The 19,420-nt window shown below is 48.9% G+C and overlaps 1 protein-coding gene across 3 annotated transcripts in view; it reads left to right on the top strand.

The window, feature by feature from the left end:
* Positions 1-19,420, top strand: part of IFT122 (intraflagellar transport 122) — an 83,775-nt gene that overhangs the window by 37,419 nt on the left and 26,936 nt on the right. For 2 of the 3 annotated variants that reach the window (XM_032149834.2, XM_058437340.1), the window contains 8 exons: positions 55-193; positions 1,409-1,611; positions 3,152-3,289; positions 4,914-5,078; positions 6,855-7,052; positions 11,647-11,787; positions 15,534-15,587; positions 18,828-18,989. In XM_032149834.2, the coding sequence (XP_032005725.2) occupies positions 55-193; positions 1,409-1,611; positions 3,152-3,289; positions 4,914-5,078; positions 6,855-7,052; positions 11,647-11,787; positions 15,534-15,587; positions 18,828-18,989 (1,200 nt within the window). The remainder of the gene's footprint in view (positions 1-54; positions 194-1,408; positions 1,612-3,151; positions 3,290-4,913; positions 5,079-6,854; positions 7,053-11,646; positions 11,788-15,533; positions 15,588-18,827; positions 18,990-19,420) is intronic. The other variant, XM_058437339.1, reaches the window with a different exon arrangement.

The raw sequence follows: 19,420 nt of genomic DNA, 5'->3' as shown, positions 1-19,420 counted from the left end.
GGAGTGCAGACTTTCTCCAGAGAGCTGGGAATTGACAGTTCTCTCACCCTGCAGGTGGTCGGCTGCCAGGACGGCACCATTTCCTTCTACCAGCTTATTTTCAGCACAGTCCATGGGCTCTACAAGGACCGCTATGCCTACAGGGATAGCATGACTGACGTCATTGTGCAGCACCTGATCACTGAGCAGAAAGGTAAGAGGCAGGTCGAGACCTTGGGAAGAGGGACAGGTGGAAGCAGGTGGAAAGAGCTGGTGACAGGGCACTTGAAATGACAGGAAAGGTTTCTCCTTGGCGTTTTGCAAACATGTTAGCCACTGGGTCTGTGTCTTGGTTTTTTTTGTTGTTGTTTTGGTGGGGGAAGTAGGGATGCCAATCTCCTTGAGGATCTCATGAAAGCAATTAAATCCTTTCAGAAAAATGTACCAACTCAGAATTTTGCACATAATTTCAAGGAGTACATGAATTTCCTGAGTGAGGGAGGATGATTTATGACAGGTTGGAGCCAGGTGGTTGACTTGCATGGGTCTTCGTGGACCTTTATCCTTTCCAGTCAGAGTCACTCTGGGGTGCTTCTCCCTCAGCCCCGTCTCCACTTGCCTCCTGGTGGGTCCTTCTGCCAGAGATGAGCAGCGGAATTGGATTGGCACAGGCTTAGTCAGAAAATCAGGGTTCCAGGCCTAGCATAGTCATTCCAAGCCCTAAGACCACGTTCTCTCCCTCTGTCCACTTAAGTTGCTGTGCTGGTTAAATAGACTCAGAATCCACTTACTTCAGGTGTATTCATATCTGGATGTGCTGGCCTTAGTGCACTGCTGGGTGCCTTTGCAAGGGATCCAGATGGGGGGTTGTCTTGTAGATTGAGATGAGTGTCCTTTGGTCCCCCTGGGGAACCCTATCTTTTTGAAGATTCTGGCTGTGGTGGTTAGGGCAAAGCCCCTTGGGCAGCTCCACAGTGTCCCCCTCAGGGCCATTTTCTCCACCTGGTCTGTAGTGGGAGTGTAGAGCCTGGTGTGTACCAGAAATTATGTGTCTTCCCCGTTTGTCAAGGAGGTGGGCAGGGAGAGGCCAGAGGTGAGGTCAGTTACTTAGGCAGGCTTCTGATCACCAGGGGCCACTAGTGCTGTGCAGAGGAGTTTATATTTGTATCCAGCAAGTGAGGGTAACAGTGAGTAGTTTATTTCCATACTCAGTTGTCAGCCATGGACCATGAAGATTGTGTCCTGTAGGACTTTGGATCTCAGGGTTCAGCAGAGTTGATTGTATGTATTAGATACTCTAAAGATTTTTCAATGACAGTATGTCGCTTTAATTGCCGGTAGCTCTAAGTAAATGATGGCTTTTAATTTCTCTGCCTTCCACCTTACATAACGACCTCTTGCTAGAACTCAATATTTTTTTCTTTGACAGTTCGGATTAAATGCAAAGAGCTTGTCAAGAAGATTGCCATCTACAGAAATCGATTGGCTATCCAACTGCCAGAGAAAATCCTCATCTATGAGTTGTATTCAGAGGACTCATCAGACATGCATTACCGGGTAAAGGAGAAGATTGTCAAGAAGTTTGAGTGCAATCTCCTGGTAGTGTGTGCTAATCACATCATCCTGTGCCAGGTGGGCAGCAGCATGTTGGAGGAGTTGGGCTGAATTCCATTTGTGCTCCCCCCGATGATAGGGTGCCCACCTCATGGTTTTAAAACTGGTCACTAGAAAACAAGTCTGTTCCATCAAACTAAGTGGTGCTTATTGGCTTTCATTTTCCTGGCATCTGGATGAACCAGACTCTATCAGCAAGTCATGAGCCATAAACTGGAGAATGTTTTTTTGTTTTATTTTATTATTTTTAAAAATATACTTTTCTTGAAACAGGGTCTCACTCTGTTGCCCAGGCTGGAATGCAGTGGCACAATTATGGCTCACTGCAGCTTTGACCTCCCAAGCTCACGCAGTCCTCCTCCTGAGTAGCTGGCACCACAGGCACATGCCACCACACCCAACTAATTTTTTATTTTTAGTAGGGATGCGAGGCTGTACTTTGGGAGGCTAAGGTGGGAGGAATGCTTGAACCCAGGAGTTTGAGACCTGTCCAGCTTCCCAAAGTACTGGGATTATAGGTGTGAGCCCCTGTGTCTAGCCAAGAATACCTTGTTCTATTGCAGAACATTTTGTCATACTAGGATTAGATATATTTTAATGACTTAAAACATAAATTGGTGTACAAAATGAAGATAGTTTTTATTGATAAGCATATACACATAAAATTTGTATCAACTCAGTAATTGTCAAAGAAGTTTTAATTCCTGATTTTTTTTTTCATAGAAAAAAATTTCTCAAGATTCCTAGAGAGTGTCTAAGTCAATGCCAAGAGAAGTTTGGAAAGACTTTGAGAGAAGGCTAGCCCAGCATCTTGGAAGTAGAGGTGGATTTAGTTTTACATAGTTCTGTTGGAGGTGATAAAAGAATTCTTTAGGAATCACTGTAGTGTAAAATACTATTAAAATCTCTCAAAGTCTAGAACCGGGCTGGGTGCAGTGGCTCACACCTGTAAATCTCAGCACTTTGGGAGGCCAAGGCAGGATGATTGCTTGAGGCTAGTAGTTCGAAAGCAGTCTAGAAAACAAACAGACCCCATCTCTACCAAAAAAAAATATATATATATTTAATTAGCTGGGTGTGGTGGTGCTTGCCTGTAGTCCCAGCTGCTTGGGAGGCTGAGGCAGGAGGATTGCTTGAGCCAGAAATTGGAGGCTGCAGTGAGCTATGATAGCGCCACTGCACTCCAGCCTGGGTGACAGAGTGAGACTCTGTCTCAAAAATCAATAAATAAATAAAGTCTAGAACTTCAAGCGGTTTAGGGTTGCCACAAATTACAGGATAGGTCGGGCAAGTATGTGTACTTTTGAGTGCTGCCTCTGGCCTAGGCTGCCTGGATGGGGGTTTGCATTGAAGATCTGAGGCTGAATTGGTCTCCGTGGGGAAGCCTTGCGTGGAGTCTTGGATTAACGATGCCAATCATGGGGTCTACGTTGGGTTAGATAGATAGACACTGAATGTGCAGGTATTTTCACCCCTTAGGGGCAGGAAGACCTCCTTGGGGAGGTCTGGGAGCACTTATTCTGTTGAATTTCCATGCAGAGCTGGGTTTGCTTCCTAGGAGAAACGGCTGCAGTGCCTGTCCTTCAGTGGAGTGAAGGAACGGGAGTGGCAGATGGAGTCTCTCATTCGTTACATCAAGGTGATCGGCGGCCCTCCTGGAAGGGAAGGCCTGTTAGTGGGGCTGAAGAATGGACAGGTGAGTGCTCCCTCAGGTCTCCTGTCAGGCTGATAATCCACATGCACACGTGGGTGACCCGTCTAGCAATGACTCTGAGCTGGGTTCTCAGGGCAGGAAAAGGGCTTCTCTCCTCCATGGGTGAATTGTGGGGCAGCCCTGAGTTCAGTTTTTTTGAGGACAGCCTTAGGCCAAAGGTGCTGTGGCCCTCACACTCCTAGCAGGCCCACGTTTTGGCAGAGTTGAGCTATAACCTTTGGCTACATGTAGACTGGATTAGTGGCTTAAAGTCTCCAGAAGGTGGGAGATTTGTTAGAGATGCTGCTTCTGTGGATTTCTAGAGGGAGGCAGAGATCGTTACCTAGGTCAGCTCCTGATTAGGGCAGTGAGTGGATTAAGGCAGTGCGTTCCAGCATGTGTCCTGAAGAATGCTGGGTCCTCAGAATACTGATAGGTGTCATAAGAAAAATGGGCCCTTTGGCCAGTTAGATGTAGGATATCCATGTTACACAAAGTTACACAGATTTCTGTGTGTGTGTGTGTGTGTGTGTGTGTACACGTGTGTTCTTTGCTCAGCATAAGAAAAAGAAGTTCTAAGTGGGTTGCTACATGGAACTTTGAAAGTGACAATGTAGCTGCATTAGCCTGACAGCCAAGCTGTGCAACAGATGCTTATGGCTGAGGCTTGTCAGGTCTTTGCTGGGGATGGAAGTCACGGGGCATGAGAGCAGTGGGTGAAGTCAAGTAGCAATGCCAGGGGGAGGAAGGGCTGCTTCTTTCTCAGGCAGCTCTCATTTCCAATGGGAGCATGGACTATGGGGTCAGGTGGGCCTGAGGTCATGTTCTTACTTAGCTACTCACTGGCTTTGTCATCCTGGGCAGATCACTTTACCTCTGTGAGGCTGGTTTTACATGAGGATAATACCACATATTTCATAGGGCTGTCAAAAACAGATATCATCCAGGTTGGGAGTTAAAGCCAATGTTAAAAACAAAACAAAACAAAAAAAACACAAGGGGTATTAAAACAGGCATGGTGGAGGGTACCTGTTGTCCCAGCTACTCAGGAGGCTGAGGCAGGAGGATTTCTTGAGCCCAGGAGTTTGAGGCTGCAGTGTGATATGATTATACCTGTGAATAGCCACTGTGGTCAGCCTGGGCAACATAGCAAGACCCTATCTCTAAAAAAATTTTTTTTAAACCAGGGATATCAGTAAATGATAGCTATCATCATCACTATCATCATTATTATGATTTTCTACCACATGTCTCATCAGTGTTCATAGTAGCCTTTTCCTGTGTTAGTTCGTGACTCAGATCTCTGCTAGGTGGCATCTCCTAATGCTGCAGTTTGGGTAATGTCATCAACAAATCCCCAGTCTGAACAGACACTGAAGTGAGCTCAGCCTGTCTCGGGTCTGTCATTACTTCTGCAGCCTCTGATGAACCTTGCTTCTGGCCTCCTAAGGATAAGCCAACGCCCCACTCCCCTCTTTCTTTTGATGAGTCCTTTTCCCTGCACAGAACTTCTGGTGAAAGTGGTGGGAATTATTCTTGCAGAGCACATGGGATTCCAAGGGCCTGGCAGTGGGCCAGGATCTTGTTGCCATGGTGACTGACACTGTTTTCGCTGAAATTTTGCCAGATCCTGAAGATCTTTGTGGACAATCTCTTTGCTATCATCCTGCTGAAGCAGGCCACAGCTGTGCGCTGCTTGGACATGAGTGCCTCCCGTAAGAAGCTGGCTGTGGTAGATGAAAATGACACTTGCCTGGTGTATGACATTGACACCAAGGAGCTGCTTTTTCAGGTGAAGTCCCCGAGAGGGCCCAGGGGCATCGTCCTTTGATTAGAGACCCTCCTCTAGCTTCCTAATCCCTGCAGGAGGCTCTCCTGCTCTGGCCCAGGCAGGTCTCTGGGAGGGGCAGGGGCCAAGCACAGGCGCAGAGTCCCAGAGGCCCTGGGCCACAACCTGCTCCTCCCACACAGGCACAAGCCGCAGGGCCTGGACTGGCCTCTTTAACTTTGGTTTCCTTGCCAATGGAAACCAAAGGCTCTGAGCCAGCAGAGCCTTTCTTAAGCATTTACCATGAACAAGAAATGGGGCAATGACTCTGAGAGGGGCATGACGTTGGCACTCAGTGAATGGAGCAATGGATGCACTTCCTTTGCAGAAGTCTGCGTCACCTGCTGCAGGCCTGCCTGTGTCTATGCGCACCTACAGTGTGGGAAGGAAACAGGATGTTTTGTCATCTGAAAGGGGGAAGGGGATGGGCAAGCCTGGCCTTCTACTTAATTCACAAGAATGCTAGAAGAGCTAGCAGAATGCGAAGTGCTTGGAGGCGTAGGCGTTGTTTAGTGGAGTCATCCAGCCCTGTGACCTGAGGAAGTGTGTCACCAGAGAAGACAGCCCAGCAGCTCTGTGCCCAGGGCCTGGCTGGCTTTTGCTGGGCTCGCGCCATTCTTTCTCTCTTTCGGTCTTTGTAGGTGGTTAGGACTGATTTTCCAGAATGAAGCTCCCCCCAAAGCTGGAGCCCCTCCTGACTGGTTTCCTCAGCCACTACAGGGTTTCCTGATGTTATGGGCAGATTCAGTCCCTTTACCAGGCTCCTCCTTGTTCTCAGCAGCAGAACCGATAGGGGGAGGGGTCTGGAGTGGGGAGCAGCCTCAGTCAGTTAGAAGGGGTTACCTGGCCACCTCTAGCCCAGAGGTGACTCCCTGTCAGTCTCAACTCACTCATGTCCCTGAGAGAGTAGAATGGTTTTGGGGAAAGAGAGGGCACAGCCTTCAAGCTGACCTGGGCTTGGGTCCTGCCTGCATCCCTTACTGTGTGATCTTAAGTTAGTGAGCCTCTCTGAGCCTTGATTACTTTTCTCTAAAATGAAATTAGTAATTGCCCCTCACAGAATTGCTACAGGAATACACGAGATACTACAGTGCCTAGCTCAGTGTTGGGCACAAAATGGGCCCTGAAATGTTACCTCCCTTCTCCCCAGCCTCACCTCCCACCTATAGGGGGCGTAGCTGGCCCCAAATGTGAATCTTGTGTCTGAGCGTTTGTGTCTGAGCGTAGAATCATACAAGTGTGGAAGGGCGTCTGAGCTGCCCCATCCCCACTGCTGGCTCTGTAGCAGGCTAGGGGAGGTGATTCTCAGCCCTGCCAGGAGACATCAGCATTCCCAGCTATAACATTGCCTGCTGGCTTTTCCTCTTCTCCACTGCCCCTCCCTCTACATATAAAACAACTATGTTGATTTTTTCTCATTATAAAAAACAATCCATGCTCATTATAAAAGATTTAGTCATTGTAAAAGATCCTAGTCAGAAAGGTATGAGCATATTTCAGGAGAATAATTTTTTTTTCAAAAGTAATGCTTGCTTACTCAAAAATTCTAACAACACGCAGGTGCATGGAGGGGCTTGCCTCTGTTCATTTCTTTGTGGTCCCCTTTCCTCCTTTTCCCTCCATCCCGCTGTAAGCAATTTAGTGGGATTCAGTCTTTAAGAGGGTATTGGGCTGAAATGTGTGAGCGCTGCCCAAGCCCAGGGTGGTTCTCACAGGATCCCCACTGTCCCTGTCCCCCAGGAACCAAACGCCAACAGCGTGGCCTGGAACACCCAGTGTGAGGACATGCTCTGCTTCTCTGGAGGAGGCTACCTCAACATCAAAGCCAGCACCTTCCCTGTGCACCGGCAGAAGCTGCAGGGCTTTGTGGTTGGCTACAATGGCTCCAAGATCTTCTGCCTCCACGTCTTCTCCATTTCTGCTGTGGAGGTGCCACAGGTAACTGGGAGCACCTGTCCACTCTTAGTGCTGGCAAGGCCAATAAGACCAGGGAAGCTGGGCCCTTTGCTGATGCTTTGGGGAGAGAGTAGCAAAGAGAGAAGAATGGCAGCTGTGATGTCGTGGGAGGCAGTCTGGACCTGGAACCTGCAGCCCTGTCTCCACTCCTTGCAACCTGTGTGACTGGGGGCAAACAGCTCAACCTCCCTGAACGTCAGTTTCTTCCTGGTCCCCTTTCTGTAGGGATGGGAGGGGTATGCAGTGTTGTCAGCAGTGTGTGTTTTGCGGAGAGCCCAGCGTGGGGCCGAATGGAGTGAGCAGCAAAGCCGGGAGTCCGGCAGAGTGTGTGTGTGAGCACGTGTGTGATGGTGGTGATGTGTGTGTGAGAGAGAGGAGAGAGAGAGAATGAGTGGGTGGGGGGTGTGGGCTGAGGTCTGTGAGCCAATAAGGGAGCATGGGACTCTGCACAAGCCCCCTGAACTAGGAGGTGGCCAGAACAGAAATGGGGCACTGAAGGGTGAAGCCACAGAATGGGGGAGGGCAGAACCACAGACAGGCGGCTGAGATTGACCTCCCGAATGCAGGATGGTCTCCCCTCTGCCTTCTGCACCCCAGGCAGATGGTGCTCACTGTAGAATTGCCATAAAACAGAGACGTGCATAGCGAGAAACTTTAGCCTTCAGCATCCCATCCTCAGGACAGAATCACTCTTAAACATATTGAAATACATCTGCTTAGAGCTTTTCTATGTGTATATATAATATATGCATAATATACAGTTAGGAGCATGTGATTTTATAAGAACATTTTTAAACAAAAGTGGAATCACACTGCAAATACTTTTCATGACTTTTATGTGTATATGTATTGCTACCTATAGATGGAACCTCAGATTTACTGTATTCCCTGAGCCTGGCCTGTAAACAAGACTTCTCATCCCTTCCTTTATGGCTATCTTCTCATTTCACCTCACATTCGGTTATGGCAGCCCCATCACTGTCTATGAAGTGCTGGCTGTAAACTAGTCATCTGGCCTTTTCACTCAGCAATCTCCTAAAGCATGGTTCTGTGTCAGTATATGGTAAATGTTCTTATCCTGCATGGCAAAATTTAGGGTAATTGTAGACTCACATAAATTGTAGGAAATAATACAGAGATCCCTTAGACCCTTTGCCCAGTTTCCCTCAACGGTAACAGTGTGCAAAGCTCTAGAGTGATCTTCCCACCCATGTTGGCATGTGTAATCTCCCACCACAGTCATGGCACTGAACACTGCCACCACCACAAGGTGCCTGGTGTTGTGCTTTTTATAGCCAGCACCCCTCCCTCCTGCCTAGGCCCCACCTGCCTTGTATTTATAGCTGCATTTTATTGTGTCTTGTGGATGTTCCACAGCTTTCTTTACCAGTCCTACTGGACATGTTTGCTGCTTACAGCTTTTTTGTATTATTGTAAATAGCAGGCATCTTTCTAGCTAGGTCCTTGCACCTGTCCCAACTTGGCGCCTTGGCATAAATACCTAGAAGTGAAATTGCTGGGTCAAAGCATGTGTACCTTTGAAAGACTTTTAGGGAAATTTCCAGATTTCCCTTCCGCTAGGCTCTGTCAGTCTGTTTTCCCCACACAACTCAGCTTCAGGCTAGAGCCCACTTCTTCTAAGCTGATGATACCCTCGAAACTCATGACTGCAAGATTTACTGGGGAAATGCCCATCATCCATGCCTGACACAGAACAGCTATTCAAGAAATGTTAGTGGAATTCAGAAATGTTAGTGGAATTCAGATCTGAGGAAAAAGACCAGAAAGCAAGAGGAAGAAGGGAATGAGGTGGGTGGAAGTGGCAGCAGGACAAGGGGCACAAACAGCTTTTCCTGGACTGTGTCCTCATCATCCTTTTCTGCCCCGTTACAAACCCACGCACCACATCCACCAGGAACTCATCTCCCTCAATTGCCCCAAACTAGCTCTGCTTATTAAAAGGTTTTCTCCCAAGATTGCCATCCTGACCTCAAAAATAAATGTAGTTTGCTGCTCCCTGACTGTGGCCGGCCAAGAGGAGCCAGAGGGGCAGCCTGGGGCTTCCTCTGCCAGGACTTTAAGATTCAGCAGCAAAGTCTTGCTGACTGCACCAAGGCCGTCCTGCTGACGCAGCAGGTCAGGACTGCCAAGGGTTAGGAAACACATTCTCAAGACAAAGGCTGTTCATCTGTCGCCTCTGCCTCTGGCCATCCTGTGGTTTTGGCCCAGAGAGGAGGGAGAAAGCATCAGACCCAGTCTTGGAATTTTTGGTTGTCTTTCGAAATTTACATTGTCTTGTGCAAGAACTGGTTTGTCAGGGCTGCCAAGTAGGACAACGAGCCCTAGGAGGGCTTCTCAAGGCAGTGGTGACTTCATGTTTGGAATCCAACAGCAAGATAAAGTATAGCTCAGAGAGTATTTGTTCAGTGGGTCTATTTTTAAAACTCCACTCAAATTGTGCCTCCCAAGTAAGTCCAAGTGTTAGCCATCCATCATATGCTCAGCTGTGATATGCCTGTCTGAGTGCCTGTCCCACTCATGGGGCAGTCAGCATGGCAAGCAGTTGGTGTGGTTCGGGGAAGGAGCACCGGCTTTCAGTCCTGACTCTGCCATCTCAAGCAGCTGTAACTAGAGCAACTCATTTCACTCTTTGGGGCCTCATTTCTTTTTTGTGAAATGGGGTTAATTATACCCATCTTTCAGGTTTTGTCAAGCCAAATTTCTATTATTATTTCTCCTTATTACTGACTCATAAAATAGCAAAAACCACAAAACACAACTAAATTGCAACAGGCTCTACTTGCTGACGGACTTCAGAAAGGAAAGCTCATTGTGTGCTTTAAGAAAAGCTTTCAGGAGTTTGAGAAAGCTTCCAGGAGATGGTGAAACTTGATCTGAGCCCTGAGAGGTCTGGAAAGGAAGAGTGCAGCAGGGAAGCTTTTCAAACAAAGGGAAAGGTGGGGGTGGGAACAAGACTGGAGAGCCTGGGAGATGGTGAGGAGCTGGTGCTGAGAAAATACAGTGAAGGTAATGATCATGCCTGCATTTTGCCCAGTGCTTCATCATTTTTGGAGCACATCTCTCCTTTGCCCATGGTAGCCTGAGCTGGGCAGGATATCTAAACAGAAGTTAATGGATTTACCCAAAAAGTCACCAACCTAGGATGTGGCTGAGCCTGGCCTGGGTTCTAGGTCACCTGCTCCCTAGCCTATGCCTGCTGCCCCCCTAAAGGGAGCATTTAATGTGCCAATGAGGAGAGATGGCATGGTGGAAAAGATAAGCACTTGGAAGCAGCCACGTTTTGCTCTGAGAGTAGACAGACCAAAATAAAATAAAATAAAAATTCTGTCAATTCTAAAGCTAAAAGATGGGACGGTAAATTTCAAAGACAGACAAAAGCCCCAAGTGGAGAAGACAATACTTCAAGCTCCACATTTGGGAACTATTAGCACAGAGGTCCTGGCTGATTTCTCTTCCCTGCCCAGGAAGCCAGGAGAGATGCAGGCCCCTGAAGCACACTGGCTGGCCTAAAATAAGGGCAAGGCCTTTCCTTGTTAAAGATGTCCTGGCCAAACTCAAGACTCATTCTCAGGCCTGCACACACATATGCACATATACACATGTGCATACATGTGGCAGAAAAGGGCACAGAACCTGGAGTCCAGTCACCTCTGGCTATTGCCAGCTATTTGCTGGGACAGGTCATTTGTCCTCTCTGAGTCTCGGTTTCCTGGGCTGTAGCCAGGGAGAAATAATACCTACTGCACAAGACTATGGGGACAGCCAAAAGCCTTTTATAAACCTAAGAAAGAGAAGTTGTTAGGAACTATTCATGGGCACTCACAGCAAGGCAACCCCATCTTATAGGAGGGCATCTGTCCCCAGGGCAGGGAGCAGGAGACCTGTTTCCAGCGGCTTCCAGGGTAACTTGGAGCAAATCATTTACCTTTCTTGGACTCAGTCCCTGGAAGAAGAGGACATCCCAGACCCCTTCGTCCCAGAAACTCATTCATTCTGTCAGCAAACATAGACTGGGGGTCTGCTGAGGGAGGCCGGTACAACCCACCACTGCCCATGGGCTGTGCACGGTGTTGCTGTGGGAACAGGCCTATAACTGCATCACAACCTGAGATCTGGACAAAGGGTAGAGGAAGCTGAGACTCCTTCCCCTGGGGTGGGGGCTTGAGGGGCTCGGAAGGACTCTCCAGAAGAGGTGACATTTCAACAGGGCCTTGAAAGCCAAATAGGTATTTTCCAGAGGGAGAGTGGGGAGGGGCAAAGGCATTCCAGGCGAGGATGACATCCTATGGCAAGGCAGTCCTGCAGGTGGGAAGGAGGGGAGGATGGGCAGAGAGTCTGTGCTGTGGAGCACAGTGGCCCAGCTGTGAGAGAGGTGCAGGATGGAGCACACGGGGTGGGCTGGGAAGGCTGGGCAGGGTGCTGATTGACGGCTGCAGGGCTGCTCCCCAGGCAAGGGTAATCGTCCCACGCATCTGGAGGCAGGCTCTGTATGCATCTGGTTCTTTCCATAGCTCTGAAAACAGTCTTCTTTTTTTCCCATGATGAAATCCTGCAGTCTGCTCCCATGTACCAGTACCTGGATAGGAAACTGTTCAAGGAAGCCTACCAGATTGCTTGCTTGGGTGTCACAGACACTGATTGGCGTGAACTGGCCATGGAAGCGCCAGAAGGTTTAGATTTTGAAACAGCAAAGAAGGTAAGCATCTAGCCAGCAGGAGCTGGAGTTTGGTCCTTGTGGGGTCCCTTAAGAAGGCAGATGGGGAACCAGGTGGCACGGAGAGGCCGTAGACTGCAGCAGCCTCTGGTTATGCTGACCTGGGCTTGTATCTCAGCCACTTCCTCACTGTGGGCCTGGGTAGGTGACACCCTTTCTAAGATTGCTTCTCTATAGATGTAGGGTGATGACAGGTCCCATCCTCACAAAGCTGTGAGGATCAAGTGGGAAGATGCCTATAAAGTCTGACCCAGGAGCAGCATCTCAGATTCTGGCTGTCACTCTTATTAGCTGTTATGTATGGGAAGCACCTGGCTAGTAGCCTGGCACATCACAGGCACTCCGTAAATGGTGGCTTTTATTATCGGTGTAGTCACTGGCCATGATGCTGCGCACAATGGTGCTTTTCTTAGCATCTGCCAACTAAGGTGGGAGAGATGGTCAAAGTCTCTGATTCTGACAGCAATGTGGGCACTTCCCATGTAGCTTCATGGTGGGATTCATGGACTTGATTGGTTGTGTCCTTTCCTGGCCTAGTCTATGAAAGCTAGAGAGATGGCTGAGAACATCTGACCCCTTTCTGCACATAAGGAAAAGCCCAAGTATGTTCCCGAGCTGTGTTTCCATCTAGAACCTGAGATGGAGGAAGGAATGGCTTCCAACCTTCTCTCCCCTACCCCTTCCCTCTTTATCTCCCCACAGTCAATTAATGAGCTGCTCATTTTGTCCATATTCCTGGGCTGATATTGAAGGAGTGGCAAAGAGGGATGTGATGCCCGCCTTGGGTTAGATCAAGACTTGTAGGCATGAAGAGAGGAGACTGGACCAGACCAGGACTAAGAAGCCTGGCTGAGAACGAGCTGTGTCACATAAGGGGCTCTGGGACCCCAGGCCAGCCACTTTTCTTGGAGCCCCAGTCCTCCCAGTTCTGAAATGGGGGTAGTGAGAACGCCCGCTGCAGTCATGAGGCTTAACAGAGATGTTGTAAAGGGGAATTTAAATCAGGGATGGTTGTGCAGATGCTAGCCATTACTAAACAAGGGAAGTGATCGTTGTGTAACAATGATCTAGATTATATTTTTAGATGTCCTCAGTGTAGGAAAGTGGAGATGGAGGAGGCTATAAGAATTCAGAGGAGGGGCTGGGCGCAGCGGCTCACGCCTGTAATCCCAGCACTTTGAGAGGCCAAGGCGTGCGGATCACGAGGTCAGGAGATCAAGACCATCCTGGCTAACACGGTGAAACCCCATCTCTACTAAAGATACAAAAAATTAGCCAGTCATGGTGGCGGGTGCCTGTAGTTCCAGCTACTCTGGAGGCTGAGGCAGGAGAATGGCGTGACCCTGGGAGGCAGAGCGTGAAGTGAGCCGAGATGGTGCCACGGCACTCCAGCCTGGGCTATAGAGCAAGACTCCGTCTCAAAAAAAAAAAAAAAAAAAAAAAATTCAGAGGAGGGAGGAGGCATCTTCATGGAGGGAGCTTCCCTCTCCTGCCCCACCCAGAAATGCCAGCAGGGAGGAAGATGACAAATCCCTAGAACAGAAAGGATTGTAAAAAGCCACAAGGTTTTATATGAGTGTTTACTGATATTTATGAATATATAAATATATATATATTTGTTTAAATATTGAGACGGGGACTCACTATGTTGCCCAGGCGGGTCTTGAACTCCTGGGCTCAAGCAGTCTTCTTGCCTCAGCCTCCCAAAGTGCTGGGATTACAGGTATAAGCCACCACACCCAGCCAGATTTACTATAGTTGAAAAGTAAGTGTATATGGTATATATCTATTGTGTGCAACGTGCTGTTTTGAAAAAGCCACATGATATTGAAGATAGGCTAGAAGTTACTATTTCATCTAAATCCCGAGTCCCCCGCCTCTTTCCTCTGTGCCAGGCACTCAGGCTCACCAGTTTGGATAGAGTGGTTCTTAGAGATGGACTGCCATCCCCACTAGATGGCAGAGAAGAGCTGCTGAGCTCCCGCCAGACCCTGAGCAGAGCTGCAGGTGCCTCCCTGTTCCCAGGCTTCCCTCTGCTGAGCTCATTCAGGGGCCTTGTGACTCTGACCAGGTGCCCTGACGCTGCAAAATGTGTCAGGTTGAAGGAACTCGGAAACATTTATTAATGGGCAAATCCTAGACTCTAGCACAGCTGAGCTACAGCTAGAAAGACCCTTGAGAGGGTGTCAGTAGCAGGCCCCTTTCCACGAAGAAGATAGTTGGAGCCCAGAAGCACAGAAGTAGGCTCAGAGCGAGAACTCGGACCTCGAATGCTCCTTTCCCTCTTGGCCACTGTGCTGGGCTTTGCGGGGTTGCCCTCTCAAGGCGCTTTAAGGAAACCCAGATCTAGAGGGTGTTGTGTAAGACCTACAGCTTGGGACACAGGTAGTCTTAACCCTATGTTCCTTGGCCCATGTGATGCCCACATTGCCCTTTTCTACGAATTCCTCTTCACAAACACTTGTTTGCCAGGTTCTGACTCTGATGCCTCACTTAACGCTGCCTCCCGCCCCTGCTCATGCTCAGACCATTCATCCATGTTCTCCAGGCATCTGGTTCATAGTTGGAGAGCCCTTAGCTCTGGGAGGTGTCATGATCTGTTTAATTGACCAGCTTTCCCTGTTAGAATGTGGACCTCTGAATTGTGGAGGGGGATAAGGGGCCGAGACATGTTTCTCCCTGGGTCCTCAGTCTCTTGACAGGAAGCCTGGTCCTGTGGGATGAAAAGATGAAGTTGCATTGTGGTCACCTGCAAGGCAGCCAGAGGCCAGGGACTTGCTCATCTCCCGAGGTCTTTTCAGGAGGGAGGATGCCATGCTGCTGAGCGGAGGCTGCAAAGTGGTCAGGATTGCTCTGCGTGTTCGGTTCAAAGGGCTCCGGAGCTACTGCCTCCTCTAGGCACAGGTCAGCCCATTTTGAATGGGGCAATAAATGGTGACAACAAAGTCACCTGAAAGCAGCCTGACCTGGTGGCTCGTGCTCCTCCAAACCCTGGGCAGAATCTGAAAGCAGCAAAACTAGCTTAGCTAACACCAGTCTGCTTGTTCCTCAGATACTTCTAGAGGTCTGTGAGTTAAACTCTCTGGCTTTACTGTGAGTTCAAAGCAAGGGCTGCAATTTTAGGATTTACATAAGCGTTTGCCTTCCATGGACTTGGCGGGATTCATTCCCTACCCCTCCACCTTCTTCCAGAATCTGTCTTTATGCCCTCTCAGCTTTCCCCTCCTCTGCTCCCTCTGTGGTGCCAGGGGCTCTGGGTCCCCTGTGTCTGTGGCACCACTGGGTAGGCATAGCTGTCTGCTGCATTCTACCCATGTTGCCAAGATGTGCAGGCAGTCTCTCATCAGTCCATGCATCTCATCCTCTCCTGCTGTGATGCTGCCTGACACCCCAGAGGGTCAGACCGGCTTGTTCTTCTTTGGGTCGAGAGTCTCCCAAGGAGGCACTGCCACAGACTGTGGCATCACAGTTTTGTTTTACCTGATCTCAAAATGATTGATGCAACTGGGACGTCTTTGCTGTTCTTTACATGGTCCAATCCCATGGATAAAGCCACGCCTCGCTGGGTGGTATAACCTCCTGCACGCACGGTGATTAATTCGTGCTTGCTCCCTTCCTCTCCTTACTGGCTCACTGTCTAGATAGAGCTTGACTTCCCACCCCCAGCCAATCACTCACTTTTGAAGCCAAGAAGACAGCTTATTTTATTGTTTATTTCTTCCCCACAGGCCTTCATCAGAGTACAAGACCTCCGATATTTAGAGCTCATCAGCAGCATTGAGGTAAAAGATGAAGCATTTTTCCTTCTCAAGAAGGCATATTTGGGGTTCCTGTTTTAGGGGCAGCCCTTCTAACGGGCAAGAGCCCTGAGGACATGGGAGCAGAGCTCACTGGTGTCTGGACATCTGGGCCACAGCCTTGCTCTGGGGGCAGAGTGGCCACACTGGGGGAGACAGCAGCTGGTAGTGTGAGCTGTTGCGTGATAGCTGGGTGAGGCACATGGGTTCCGGATCTCTCCAGGGTTGGGTTTCTAGTCTGTGAAAAGGGATTGGACCTACCTCACAGGCTGCTGTGAGGATTCAGTAGGTTCTCAGGAACTGGTTTGCATCCTCCTGGTGGCAGATAGCTAGTCACCATCCTGTCAGACTCCAGTAATCTGATAGTGTTGGAGGAGTTTCCCAAATGCACGTGAGCTGAGCTCCATTCCCCAGAAATGGACCTGGGGAACAAGGCCCACGGTCTGAACTGAGCGCCCCAGAGTTCTGGAGCAACCCCCAGCCCTGCTGTTTCCCGCTGAGAATATTGACCTTGTCATCCAAACCCAATAGGCCTGCAGTGTGCTAAGGAAGCTGGTTGTAGGTATGCCATTTGCTGGGTGGTGGTCAACACTATGGTTTTTTTTTTTCCCTGAAACAAGGTCTCACTCTGTTCCCCAGGCTCGAGTGCAGTGGCACGATCACGGCTTACTGCAGCATAGATCTCCCAGGCTCAAATGACCCTCCCACCTAGCCTCCCAAGTAGCTGGGACCACATGCATGTGCCATTCCGCCTGATTAATTTCTTGTATATTTTGTAGAGCAAGGTTTTCCCTTGTTGCCCAGGCTGGTTTCAAATTCGTGGGCTCAAGCTATTAGCCCACCTTAGCCTCCCAAAGTGCTAGCATTACAGACTTGAGCTACCATGCCCGGCCCTTTGACACTATTCTTAATTTCTGTGTATCTCAGTGCTGTCTGGCTGTCTGTTAAAAGGCGTACACATTTTTTCTCCTGAACATATTTATTGTGAAGGTATGGGAATGTGAGATACATTTGAATTCCCAGTTGGAAACAGTGAGGAAATCAGCAAATGTCTTGATCCTCTCATTCATTTCCTCATAATAAACACCTGTCATGGGCCAGCCCTTGTGCCGAGCTCAGTGGGCACAGAGCTGAGGAGGAGAGAGGCTGACAGGAGCTCACGGCCTGCTAAGCCTCATAGTATAAGCTGCTCTCTGCCACATGTGTGATTTATGTGAGTGCTGTTCTAGATCTTCACATTAATGGAATGAGGCAGGTACTGTTGCTCTCCCTATCCCATGCAGGAGGAAATTAAGGCTCAGCGAGATGATGCCATGTCCCCATGGGTCCGTAGCCAAAAACTTGGTGGAATTCAAGCCCAGTCTGTTTCCTAAGCTCATGCTCTCTTGGCAATGTACCCTCCCTACCCACGTGTTGCAAGGGGCGTCTGTATGTTCTGGGGTTTACCTACCCACATGGTAAAGGGCTTGTTCGGAGCTCTTGCCCAAAATGCCCAGTGCTTCTGTCACTTGTAAATCCACTGGCCTGGATCTGGGGGTCTTCATCTGAAGCCAAGGAGCATAATTTCCTCTCTATAAAAGTAACTGATTGCTGTGGGGTCCAACTATTATTTGTCACATCTTACTGGGGTCAAAATGTAGTCCTCTCCTCGTGTGCTATGAGCTGGTAAGTGCGTTAAAGTAAACTCCTAAGATTGTCTCTTGAAAAAAAGTAAAGTGCCTTTGAGTGTCCTCTATGTCGACTGCCCGCGGACTTAGTTGCACACATCTGGGTGCTCAGCATAATTCCAGAGAACTGCAGGTCCTTAGTGGGTGCCTTTTGGATAGGGGAGATGTTCTTGTCCTGCTGACGGGGGGAAAGAACCTGCCCATGTTGACATGCACCTGCTGAGTGCCATAGATCGTTCTTATTGGTCATGGTGATATCCTGGGGCCTAGAATGGATATGGCCTGAATTTCATGTCTAGTAAAATCTTTTTTTTTGTAGAGATAGGGTCTGGCTATATTGACCAGGCTGGCCTACAACTCCTGGGCTCAAGTGATCCTCCTCCTTTGGCCTCCCAAAGTGTAGGGATCACAGGTGTGAGCCACCATGTCCAGCCAAAATCAGTCTTTTATCTCACTGCAAGATTTTAATTCATTTCCAACTATTAGGAGTTAGTCTGTTTGATGAGCCTGAGCTGTGTGCAGGTTTTTAGAATGATGATTTCTGTCAGTGTGGAAGCATATTGCCTCCAGCTGTTAAAACTTTCACCAGCTTGTCTAAGAGTTTGATTCAATGGCTCATCGTCCTCCGATATGCTGCTCTTGCTAGAAAACAAGTAAAAGGAAACTGCTAGGGCTCAGGGTTTGGGTGCTACTGAGTGTTTACAAATACTCGAGCTGTAGACAAGTGAATGTTCCCTGACACAGAAGGAAGAAGCTTTATCCTAGCTGTGCTAAGTGTGTGTGTGTGTTTGTGTGTGTGTGTGTGAGAGTGTGTGTGTGTGTTGTTGGGGACATCACTTGCTTCAAAAGACAGTATTATGTGATACAAGGAATATCTGGAGTCAGACAGAACTACGTCCAAATTCCAGCTCTGTCTGACCCTGACCTGTTCCTCTTCTTGAGTCTCAGCATCCTTGACTCTAACACTTGGGTAGTGAGACCTACCCTGAGGGTTACTGAGAGGAATAAAGGGGCCATGTTTGTATAAAGTATATACCCAGAACCTAGTGAATGTTCAGCATGTGGGATTTCTTACCTTCTCTTTAGAAGTAGGGACATAGTAAGACTTGTCATCCTATTTTATTGGTATCCCTCTGGGGCAGAAACCCTAAACATTCTCCTGCTCTGTCATCCCCATGAGCCACAACTCTGCCAAACAGGGCCTGCAGATTTGGGAGATCTTGGGAGCTCAGGGGTCATGGGTGAGTCAGAGCACACACTATTCAAACTATTCCGTCATAGCCTTGGAATACACAGGAAAGCAACCCTGAGGAATTTCCATTAAACAAACAAAGGTTTGCATCTTTTTTTGATCTTTGCTTGTCTGGTAAAAGCCTGCTTTTGTTGTCAAGCGTTCCCAGCGGGAACCTAGGGGAGAGAGACAACAGCCAGGAGCCAAGCCCAGGTTCCAGTAGGAAGGCCCAGGGGCCTCACTTGAAATAGCCACATCTAACCTTTGTAAAGGCTGCTTCCTGCCCATGGCTGCAGAGGCCATTTCCTGTGCTTCTAATTTTTCCAGGAGAGGAAGAAGCGGGGAGAGACCAACAATGACCTGTTTCTGGCAGATGTGTTTTCCTACCAGGGGAAGTTCCATGAGGCCGCCAAACTGTACAAGAGGAGTGGGCACGAGAACCTCGCACTTGAAATGTACACCGACCTCTGCATGTTTGAGTATGCCAAGGTAACGCACCCTGTCCTAGGCCCAAGCTCCAGCTTGTAGCCCACTGGTATTCCCACCTGCGGTGTCCAAGTTATTTTCCCCAAGAGTGGTGCAGACAAAAACTAGCAATGGTCTCAGAAAGAATGTGGGGAAACTGGTAAACAAAGGACCCATCTACAGCCAGTGGTTGAAACTCACCTAAAACCGACCTTTAAGGCTGACACGAAGGGGGCAGACTGTGGCAGTTCAGACCTTCATCAGTGACAGAGCTGGATGGCTGTGGGTCTACACCAGTGCAATCCCTTCATTGAGTTGAGGGCTCAGGGCTTCAGGGTTGTCTCCCACAAATCCTCTCAATCCTTGTCAGGAGCCGCCAAGAATCGGTGCCTTCAGGCAGGAGCCGGTCCTGCCAGTCATACAGGACGACATGGTGCCTGCCAGCCAAGTTTCCC

The sequence above is a fragment of the Hylobates moloch genome, unplaced genomic scaffold, assembly GCF_009828535.3.
Source record: "Hylobates moloch isolate HMO894 unplaced genomic scaffold, HMol_V3 SCAFFOLD_4, whole genome shotgun sequence".
NCBI lineage: Eukaryota > Metazoa > Chordata > Mammalia > Primates > Hylobatidae > Hylobates > Hylobates moloch.
The sequence above is the reverse complement of the archived record's forward strand: the minus strand, read 5'-3'. Positions and strand labels throughout refer to the sequence as shown.